The sequence below is a fragment of the Corvus brachyrhynchos genome, unplaced genomic scaffold, assembly GCF_000691975.1.
Source record: "Corvus brachyrhynchos isolate BGI_N302 unplaced genomic scaffold, ASM69197v1 scaffold706, whole genome shotgun sequence".
Classification (NCBI taxonomy): domain Eukaryota; kingdom Metazoa; phylum Chordata; class Aves; order Passeriformes; family Corvidae; genus Corvus; species Corvus brachyrhynchos.
In genome coordinates, this window is record NW_008238371.1 from 336,338 (window position 1) to 347,257 (window position 10,920).

At 47.8% G+C, this 10,920-nt stretch overlaps 1 protein-coding gene across 2 annotated transcripts; it reads left to right on the plus strand.

The window, feature by feature from the left end:
• The first annotated feature begins 6 nt into the window (after positions 1 to 6).
• Positions 7 to 4,876, plus strand: CHPF2 (chondroitin polymerizing factor 2). Of its 2 annotated transcripts, none has more exons than XM_008635262.2 (4): positions 7 to 191; positions 1,893 to 2,491; positions 2,926 to 3,108; positions 3,393 to 4,876. In XM_008635262.2, exons 2-4 carry the CDS (start codon positions 1,910 to 1,912, stop codon positions 4,653 to 4,655), a joined length of 2,028 nt encoding a protein of 675 aa, XP_008633484.1. In that variant the 5' UTR covers positions 7 to 191; positions 1,893 to 1,909; the 3' UTR covers positions 4,656 to 4,876. The 2 variants fall into 2 exon arrangements, with proteins under 2 accessions (XP_008633484.1, XP_008633485.1); XM_008635263.2 differs by having other exon boundaries at positions 1,927 to 2,491; positions 3,393 to 4,807.
• The last annotated feature ends 6,044 nt before the right edge of the window (positions 4,877 to 10,920 follow it).

The window sequence follows — 10,920 nt, forward strand, 5'->3', positions numbered from 1 at the left end:
CTCCTGCGCGCCTCCTGGAGCCACAGCGCGGCTGAGGAACGCTGTCTGGCACCGGGGCCGCCCCCGCCGCCCGCCCGTGGAGCTCCGCCCGAGGCAGGGGAGGGGAGGCCCGGCCCGGGCCACGAGGACTTCAGGCCCCGGATTGTGCCGTATTACAGAGACCCTAACAAGCCTTACAAAAAAGTACTCAGGTAAGTTACGGTTTTTCTGGCCTGGATTTCCTCCAAGCAAAATATTCTCGTGTGAAGTTCTAAATTTTTGTGTGAGTGAACAGGTTCAAGGTGGAATTTGCTGTTTGAAATAACTTGTGTAGTAAGAGCGTGGTGCACCAAGGCAACGGCCGAGATTGTTACCTTAAGGGGTGCAAGAGATGTGTTCAGGAAATTAACATGAGGGGAAAAAAGGCAGCAAAATTGCCCAAGAGGAGTGAGAATATTTCTTCTCAATATAGGGAGGGTGATTCTGCCCTGCTCAGGTGAGACCCCACCTGCAATGCTGTATCTAGCAATGACATCAGCTTGTTGGAGCGAGTCCAGAGGAGGCCACCAAGATGATTAGAGGGATGGAGGAAAGGCTGAGAGAACTTGAGTTGTTCAGTCTGGAGAAAAGAAGCCTCACAGTGATCTAGTTGCAGCCTTACAGTACCAGAAAGGGAGCAGCCAAGAAAGATGGAGAGAGAGACCATTTAACAAGGATGTGGAGTGACGGGACAAGGGGGAATGACTTCAAACTGAAAGGGAGTAGGTTTAAATTAGATATCAGGAAGAAATTCTTTCCTGTGAGGATGGCAAGGCACTAGCACAGGTTACCCACAGAAGCTGTGGCTGCCCCATCCCTACCAGTGTCTAAGGCCAGGATAGACGGGGCTTGGAGCAACCTGGGATAGTGGAAGATGTCTCTGCCTGTGGCAGGATGTTGGAACTAGATATTAAAGGTCCCTTCTGCCTCAAAACATTCAGGGATTCTGTGATTCTTTTGTTACTCACGTTTAATAGAACATGTTAAATTATTCTTCAAAACTTGTCTTAACTGGTCTGCTCAGTAGGAAAATTTTGATCAATTAACAGTAGTATATGTGTTAAGGAAATTTTCCTGCCTGACCATCCAGGAGCCACTGGGCATTGCACTGGCACTGCCCTAGGCTGTCACTGCTGGGACCAAGGCTCCTTTGTAGCTACAGCTCTGGTGACCCAACAGGTGCCTTGCTCAGCTCCTTCCACACACCACACTCATACTGTCAGACAAGTTTCCTTGGCCCCAGGTTTCCTGTAGCAGTCCCTTTGGTTTCTTTAAGTATTTCACTTGTGGTGCAGCAGCATCATAACAGCTCAGGATGGTACCTGTGTAGAGGGACCCTGAACAAAGGGACCCCTGGGCATTTGTACCCTCACAGGCTCTGTGTACTCTCTGGTGGTTTTTGGTCTGGAGTCTTCTCATTGTTCACTGGGTCCTGCAGGGCTTTGTGCTGTTTGTGAGGCCAAAGACCACCACCCATTGCTGGCTCATGGCCTGGGGATTCAGTGATCTCCCAGCACCCAGGGTGCCATGTGCAGCTGGTGCACCCCAGCCACCAGCACTAGAGACTCCTCAACAATCAGTCCTGTGTTTTTATTGCACATACCTGCTAAGCTGCACCATGTACTAAGTTCCAGGTGGTTAGCTCTGTGGTATTTTGATTTTAATTGCACTGGTACAGTTTTCTAGCTCAGACAGATAACGTGAGATTGTAGCTGCCTTGAAGGAAGCAAGTGTTTTTACAAAATGGGCTTTTCACTAGTGAGTCTTCTCTTAAAGCTCTATGACTAAGCTTGACTTTTTCACCCTGGCTAGATTCCAGCAGTTAAAGACTTATCCCAAGTTACCATAATTCTTTGATTTTTTTTCTCCTCCAGCTGTTTGTCATGTAGGTATGTACTTCCTTTACAGAACTCGCTACATCCAGACAGAATTGGGATTCCATGAGAGACTATTTGTGGCTGTCCTGACCTCCAAGGCCACACTGAACACATTGGCAGTGGCAGTGAACAAGACAGTGGCCCACCACTTCCCTCGCCTGCTGTACTTCACCGGGCTGCGCAGTGCCAAGGTGCCCCATGGCATGGTGCTGGTGGCCCACGGCGATGAGAGGCCCATTTGGCTCATGTATGAGACCATGAACTATATCCATCAACATTTTGGTTCTGACTATGACTGGTTCTACATCATGCAGGATGACACCTATGCCCAAGCTGAACAGGTCAAGGCTCTGGTGACACACCTGAGTATTAACCAAGATGTGTACCTGGGGCGAGCAGAGGAGTTCATCGGGGGAGATGAGCAGGCCCGTTACTGCCATGGGGGCTTTGGCTACCTGCTGTCCCGTAGCCTGTTGCTTAAGCTCCATCCACACCTGGACAGCTGTCGCAATGAGATCCTCAGTGTGCGCCCAGATGAGTGGCTGGGTCGTTGCATCATTGATTTCCTTGGCATCACTTGTGTTTCCCAGCTCCAGGTATTACCTCCCTGCTCGGGTCTTGTGTTAGCTGAGCCTGACAGAGCCCAAAATCTTACTTGTTCTCTGCCGCATAGCCAAGCGGCTTTTTGTGAGTTGCAGAGGAAAGAAGGGCTGTGTGCTATGGCAGCATTGCGGAGGGCCCAGAATCACAGCTGGGATGTTGAGGGAGAGAGAGCATACATAGGATTTAATTTTCAACCTACTAGCAGGGCTGATTCACATGTTTTTGAAGGCAGGATAAAAAGGGTATGTTGGTACCGAGAAACAAGTGGGAATGCAGTGCAGGGTGGGAAGGACAACTTACCCCTTTTTTTTTTTTCTGGGTACTACAGTCAGTATGGAAAGAGGGACAGGTGTGTGTCTGGGGTGAGGAAAAGCTGCTCTGCGAACTTGAGTTCCATGCCAGTCTTTCTGGCTTTTGTCTGCTTCAGGGCCAGCATTATCACACTTATGAACTGGCCAAGAATACTGAATTGGAGAAGGAGGAAGAAGAGGAGTTTCAAGCAGCTCTTGCGGTGCACCCTGTTTCTGACATGACCCTGATGTACCGGCTGGACAAGCAGGTCAGCAGGATCCAGCTGGACAGAGTCTATCAGGAGATCCAGGACCTCCAGGTATGTGGTGAGGGATATCTGCAAAAACTCCTTGACCAAACAGATTGCCTTCATTTTCAGCACACTGGAGGAAGATGATTGCTTCTGTTTGTGGGCAACTGTTAGTCAGACACAGGCTACAGTCCCTTGTCTCAGAAGCAGCACTTCTGACACCATGTTACCCAAAACTGCTGGTGTGACACTACCCATGTACAGTTGTAGGTGATGAGGTGGGCCTGGGGAGGAGCTGACCTGAACCTCTTTGAGAACATGTGGGGATCAGTTTGTGCTCTCTGTTTGCACAGATGCAGATCAGGAACCTGACAGCCCTGACCCCTGCAGGTGAGGCAGGTGTGACCTGGCCTGTGGGCATTAACGCCCCATTCCTTCCAAAGTCCCGTTTTGAGGTGATCAGCTGGGACTACTTCACAGAACAGCACCTCTTCTCCTGTCCTGACGGCTCCCCAAAGTGTGAGCTCTCTGGAGCCAGTAAAGCAGATGTCAGCGAAATCATTGAGTCTGCAGTCGAGCAGCTGAACCGTCGCTATCAGCCCCTGCTCCGCTTCAGCAAGCGGCAGCTGCTGAACGGCTACCGGCGCTTCGACCCCACGCGGGGCATGGAATACACGCTGGACCTGCTCCTGGAGGCCGCCACCCAGAAGGGTCACAGTCATGTTCTGGCCAAGCGAGTGAGCCTGGTGCGACCCTTAAGTAAGGTGGAAATTATTCCCATGCCATATGTGACAGAGGCCACACGGGTGCAACTGGTGCTTCCCTTGACAGTGCAAGACCTGGATTTTGTAGCAAACTTCCTGGATATGTTTGCTATGAACACACTGGACACACATGATAATGCCCTGCTGACTTTGCTTTTTATCTACCATCCCTACGATGCCCAGAGAGTTGGTCAGGTGGATGTTTTTGCTGGAGTCAAAGCCATGGTAGGAGAGCTAGAGAAACGCTATGCAGAAGTTAAAATTCCGTGGATTAGTGTTAAAACAGAGGTGCCATCGCAAGTGAAGCTCATGGATATAGTCTCAAAGAAGCATCCCGTGGATACACTGTTCTTCTTGGCCAGCGTCTGGACAGAAATCAAGATGGAGTTTCTGCACCGCTGCCGCATGCATACCATCAGCAATTGGCAGGTCTTTTTCCCTGTGCATTTCCAGGAGTTCAACCCCGCACTGGTGTACCGTGGTGAGCAGACAGCATCCTCCAACACTGACTTCCTGAGAGATGGGCATTTTGACAGACATTCCTTTGCTGAGGCCTGCTTTTATAATTCTGACTATATGACAGCACGTACCAAGCTTGCAGCTGATATCCTGGACCGAGATGAGGTGCTGGAGAGCATGGAGGTATTTGATGTCTTCCTCCACTATTCTGGCCTGCACTTGTTCAGGGCTGTGGAGCCAGGGCTAGTGCAGAAATACACACTGAGAAGCTGCAATCCCCGGCTCAGTGAGGACCTGTACCATCGCTGTGTGCTCAGTAACTTGGAAGGACTCGCGTCCCGCTCACATTTAGCCATGGCCCTCTTTGAGCAGGAACAGGCCAACAGCACTTGAGAGATGAGAAACAGCGAGAGCTTCTCAGCACCTTAACACTTGGCACTTTCCATCCCCTTCCCAGCCTTGCCATGGGTGAAGGGTATGTGAGGTCAAGGGAGGAGGAAGACTTTCCCAGACCCACTCTGACGCACTTGGGCTATGGAGTGAGGCTGTTTCAGTGGAGGGGGTTTGGTTTTGGGGTTTTTTTTAAAATAAATTTAATGTTCTTTCCAGGCAGAGTAATGTGGTCACTTGTAAACTTTGCAGTCTCTGGATCAGGGAGGTAAACAAGCTGTAGAGTTGACCTTACTTAAAGCTATGTCATTCTGCTGAGCAGTGCAGGCAGAGAGTGAGTATGAGCTGTGTACTTGGACAAAGTTACCTTGACTGGTTCTGGTTTAGCTGGAAAAAGCTATTCAACCACTTTCACTTTGCTGGTTTTGGCTCTTTCAGAGCTGCAGAGTGGTTCCAGCTTAAGTGTCTTGGGGCTGGAGACTCCATAGTCCCTCCCAGCAGTATGATCTGGTGCATAGTAACTTTTACAGTTGAAAACTTCTTTCTCATGTTTAAATGAAATTTCTTGCATTTCGATTTGTGCCCATTGCTTCTCTTAGCATCACTGGACACCACTGAGCAGCAGCTGTTTGCGTCTTCCTTACACTCTCCCATTACTGACACACACACGGATGAGACTGCCCTGAGCCTCTCCAGATGTCTCCAAAGTCCCAGCTTTTGCAGCCTCACTGTCAGGACAAACACTCCCATTACTTAACATTTCCACATCCCTTTGCTGGACTAACTCCAGTGTGTCCATGTCTGTCTTACTGGGAGGCCCAGACTGCACACAGCACTCCTGGCATGTCTCACGTGTGCTGAGGAGACAGGTCATTGTCCTTGACCTGCTGGCCACAGTCCTGCTGCCTCAGCCCAGGATGCTGTTGACCACTTTTGCTCTGCGGGAATGCTGCTGGCTTATGTTTAGCTTGGTATCCATTAGGACTCCACTAATCCTTTTTCAGCTTTCCAGCATCATCTTTCTAGCCAACATCCCAGAAATCAAAGCCCAAAATCCTGAAGTGAACTTGTGAGTTTATGTGACAAGTTGGCAAGCGTGACTGACTGTTCATCGCTGCAGGGTCACTGCTGAAGGAGAGAGCTTGTATTTGCTACACTCGTCTCATGAGGTGAGCGAGGTGAAGGTCTGGTGTTGGCATCAAAAGAGATGCTGAAAAATCAGAAAAGCTTAAAAGAAGTATTCAGAATCAGGAACATCAGTTCAAATTGGATAGAAATGTCAGATTTGCTTATTTAACAAGTAAGGCATGCCTCATTTACTTGGGAAGAAGACAGATCTCTGCAGTGCCTTATGGGGATGTGTTTGTTGCTAAGCACATGTTCGCAGAATGAGGACAAGGGCAGCTACCTGGGAAACCTTTTATTATTATGATGGTTGTTCTGCATGGGGAGGTCCTGATCCATTATGATCCAAGTAGGAAAGAGACTCAGACTCTGTAGGGTGCTATTTAAGATACGATGTGTTAGAGCTAACACAATAGAATAGTGTACATCATCTCATATTCTTGAGATGTGGGGAACTCCAAGTGGACCTCTGCTCTCCACCCAGCATGCCCTGCAGAGCCCACCTGCAGTGCTGGTTCTCCCTTTTTTGCCATTAGAGCCATTATAAGAGTGCAAGGAAACAACTCTGTCTAATAGTGAGGCAAGAAATTCTTCTGCAAACATCCTTTCTGTCTGACAGCAGGAATGACGAACAAAGGCCAGGCCACATGAGTGGCAGAACGGCTGCACATGACCTAGAGCTGCCCACAGGCATTTCTGTATGAGGAGCTGGCTGAGACTGGTGGGCAAAGGATTTGTGCAGCAAACTGAGGCCTGACTGTTACCCTGTGAGCAGCACAGGCCTGTGCGTGCTCAGGTTAACATCTCCTTGGGATGTAGCGACTGCCAGGTGCGATCATGTGCCATGGCAGAGATGGACAGAGTGAAAACCCCAATGCTTGCCTTGGGGATGGTGTGCTCATCTTGAATGCAGAAGAGATTCTGGTGCAGGAAGTCAGAGAGGATGCAGTGCTTGTAATTGCAGGTTTCAGTACGGTGTAATATCCAAGGAGAATTCCTTGGATCATTGTTCTACATAACACATCTGGAAGCACTGGCAGTAGACACTGGGTCCTGTAAGAAACTAAGCAAGCAGCAGATCTACTGCACCGGGACACAGTGGGTGTCATGCCACCAAGCCGAGCATTAACCTGGGAGAGATACAGGAATTGGCTGTCAGGAATTGCTGTGACTGAGAGCTGTAGGGGATGCAACAGGTGGGGATATCTGGATGTAAAACAAGCTGCTAAAGAAAAGGGTTTGAAATGACATAGGGCAAGCAAGAATCATTACTGAGTCCTCATTAGAGAAGGAAGAGAATCATGGGAAACAGGATAGTGAGATTTGATGGATGTAACCCAAAAGCCAGAAATGTTGTTGCCAACTTGTTGGAAAGTCCTTGCCTGTGTCAGGGCATGTCAGATGATGATGCAACACTACACAGAACTTAAAATTCTTGAAAGCGTCTTGGGAGAAAGCTGAGGGAAGCTGGAAGCTGATTCTTCTATTTTTAAAAATCCAGTTCTGTGGGAAAGGAAAGGCAGGAAATACTGCTAGCAGACTGCCCAATCCATAAGCTGGGGATTCTGGTTTTTACCTGAGGAACAGTTCTCCAGCCAGTGTTGTTTGACACTTGAAATTGATTATTTGGAAGCAAATATAAGATCTCTACAAATAAAATCGGCACATTATGTTAAAAAATGTGAAAAAAGTCATGAAGAGAAGATAATGGTGGAGAAGTGTGTAGCAGAGCAAGGCTCTTCACATAGATTTTTGTCTTAGAACAGTCAAATGCAAACTTACCGGCTTGGGGAAGACAGTGTATCACTCCTCCAGAGAGGACTGTGTGTTAAAAAAGGTAAGTCTGTAAAGAAATTGACTGTATTAAAGTACAAGCAGCTTCATTTTTGTTGGACCCACTATTTTAGACATTAAAATCCAGGTGCTGTCCCAGCCTTGTAAAATATCAGTTTAAGACATGATATAACATCTGTACAGGTAGAAGATCTGGGGGAAACAGATGTTGTTGATGTGAGACAGCAAGAAGGGCCCTGGTGGCATAGCACACAGCCTATTTTTTAAGGCTTCTAGGGAACAGAAAATACAAAGGATGTTCGAGGTTCACAAAACTTACCTGAAGATTGTAAGAAGTATTTTTACAATGTGAGATGCAGAACTCTTGTAAGACGAGGGGTAATGGCTTTAAACTGGGTTTAATGGTTTTAAACTAAAAGAGGGTAGATGCAGGACTAGATGCAAGAGGGACCATTTTTAAAGTGAGGCTGGTAAAGCACTGGCACAGGTTGCCCAAAGAACCTCATCCATGGAAGTCTCCAAGGCCAGGTTGAATGGGACTTGGAGTGACCTTATTGACCTTATTATGGGTGGGAGAGGTCCCTGCCATGGCGGGGTGGGACTGGATGACCTTTAAAAGTCCTTCCTAACCCAAATTTTCTATGATTCTATGAGTTCTTAGAAGGTTGTGAGTGATCTGATTAGGGTGTGTGAGTACATGTACTAAGTGAAAACACTGGATACTAAAGCAGTTTTTAGTTATCCAGGGGTAAGCCACAACAGCTACACCAAGACGAACAGCTTTAAACTGCAATAGATTAATTCCAGAGGAAAACAGGCACATGCTTTCAGTGCTGAAAGTGAGTAGCTAGTGAAATTACAGCAGTAACTCTTCTGGTGTGCTACAATTGAATTGGTTTATGTAACAGAGATCATTGGAGGCAAGTGTGAAATTACTTGTCAAATGTAGGTGAGCAGAATATGTCCTTGTCAAATGTTAGGGGGTGTAGAGTAAGTCCTTCATGGCCTTAAATTTTGTGAGTGCCACTATATGGTGGATGAAATTTGCAAAAGAGAAATCTATCAAAGGCTGTTAAAGCCAAAACCTCTGGCACAGCAGGTCTCTGAATTACAAATCTGTAAGACCTAGGAGAGCTGCCAGAGAGGGAGCATTCCTCGTCTACCCTATTTTTATGATTTTTTCTAGGCAGACAGTGTTGGCCACTGTCGGGGAGAGGGTAAATGAGTCAGGTGTGCTTATGATTTGACTCTGTGCCACCATTTTTGTGTCTTGTGCTAAAAAATACTAGATCTTTTTCAAAGATGCACTTTATTTCAGCCAGAAATGATGAACTATGTGAGGATCATGATACTGAGTTTGTGTACTACAGTGGGGTCATGAACTGGCCAGGAAGACAAATTACCGTGATTGTCATGTTTGACTTGTAGCCCTGAAGAAATGCACACCCTTATGTGGTGTTTCTGCTTACCCCAACATGCACCAGGTATGTTTACTTTTGTGTATACTTCACTTTCTTTGGGGTCCACAGCAATGGATATTTTTCTTCCTTGTCTTTAGTTGTGAAGGTAATTTCCTCCATTGCATGTTTTAGACTGGCTGACATACCCTGTTGGAATAATCTGTTGATCCTAGAGAAGGATGTACAGTATATGTTACAAACACAGGAAGCTTCTGTCCCAGCTGCATTTTTAATTTCAAGTAACAGGTGAAAATAGACTCTCCACCTTTTCATCTGTGACAGATAGCTACTCTATCCCAAATTAACAAGTATACTTAAACCCCAAACCCAGATGTTGTGAACTCAGAAATGTTGTCTGATCATGGTGTCCATCAGTCTTCTCCAAGACTGGAATATAAATGATGTGCCTCTGCCATGCGACCTGGACGAGTAGCCCATCTCCCTCAGGGGATCTGCCCAGGGTGGTCTCCCCCCTCCTCCCTGGAGCAGTTCAGGTCTGTCTGGGCAGGTCCTCCACTCAGTCGCAGCTCACAACCTGCTTCACCCCAAAGTGCTGCAAGGCCAATTCCCAGCACACTGGAGAGTGCAACCCAGGCACTTGCAGATGGTCTAAGCTGTTCCACAGAAGGTCTGGAGTTGCTGTTGGTCAGATGAGATGAGCAGATAGAGGATAGGATGCTCTCAGTAACAGGTGCACACTCCCCCAGCTACAGCAATGTATTCTTGCTCAGCAGACTCCTCCATTCTTAATTCCAGCACAAAGAGTTCTTTTCATAAGAGCTTGCTGTCTTCTCTTTGGCTTTGAGCATTGCCTTGTCACGCATCCATTGTGAAATATTCCATACAGCACTGCAGAGCGTGTGCAGGTGCAGGCTGCCAGCTTGGTCTCAAGCTGGAAGTCGTGGCCTGAACCACTGCACCAGATGCTTTCATGCCCCACTGTCCCAAGGGCTCACCACTCCCTAGACCTGTACTTCAGCCAAGGCAGTCACCCTCTCCTATTCCCATTCCAAACCCTTTCCTGGATGTACTAAGCACTTACCTTGTCTTCTCAGCATGCGTGCTGAACCATTGCTCATGGATTCTCAAAGGGGGCAATTTTCTGGTGACAGGTACCACACAAACTCATTTTCCATTTGCAACAGTATTTTGGTGGTACAAATAACTGTAGGGAGAAGTTTGAAAATGTGACGCAAAAACGCAGTGAAAAAGCCAAAAGCATGTGTATAGTCTCTCCTTAAAAACACCCAGTGAGACTTAAATCCACCTCGTCATCTTTACAATATTTTACTTCATCTTTTAGACATACACTGGTTTTGAGCCCATGAAGCTGGCAGGTTTTCTTGGCTTTTTGCAGATGGAGCTCAGTCCTTTCACTGCTTCCTCACAGCTGCTTGGAGCATCACCCCAAGGTATTCACTGTCAGTGCTCATTCTGTCCAAACTTCCCTCCTCGTCCCTGTGGACTGCAGGGCTTTGGCAAGTCGCACTGAAGGTTCCTTCTAATTACTCTGTCCAAGTGCACATCATAGACATCTCCCACTGCGCGTTTAAGAAGCAATTTTCCTTTTCCTGTTAGAATTGACACTGCACCAAAGACCCTTAACCCACCAGGCCCAGTACCTTCATCCTCACCCTCCCGGGAGTCACCAGCTCCTTAAACACAAGGAAAAGCGTGCGGACAGTGGATCGCAGCTCGGGGCCTGTTCTGAATTTGAAGGATTGGACGTGCCTCAGAGCTCCCTTGGCCTGTTTGCTCTCTCATCCTGTTAGTACCGTACCCATCGCCACTGGAATTCTCATTGCCTCCCGGTGAACCCCGGCCCCGTCACCGTCGGTGCGAGCCCCGCTCGGTACCGGTCGGAAGCGCTCCCGACCCTGCTGCGAGCG

Bases quoted from the DNA above. Each gene is read 5' to 3' on its own strand.
- CHPF2 (XM_008635262.2), top strand. From the start codon at position 1,910: ATGTACTTCCTTTACAGAACTCGCTACATCCAGACAGAATTGGGATTC. The intron at 2,492-2,925 runs GTATTACCTCCC...TGTCTGCTTCAG, and splicing joins CTTGTGTTTCCCAGCTCCAG to GGCCAGCATTATCACACTTA. The intron at 3,109-3,392 runs GTATGTGGTGAG...CTGTTTGCACAG, and splicing joins AGGAGATCCAGGACCTCCAG to ATGCAGATCAGGAACCTGAC.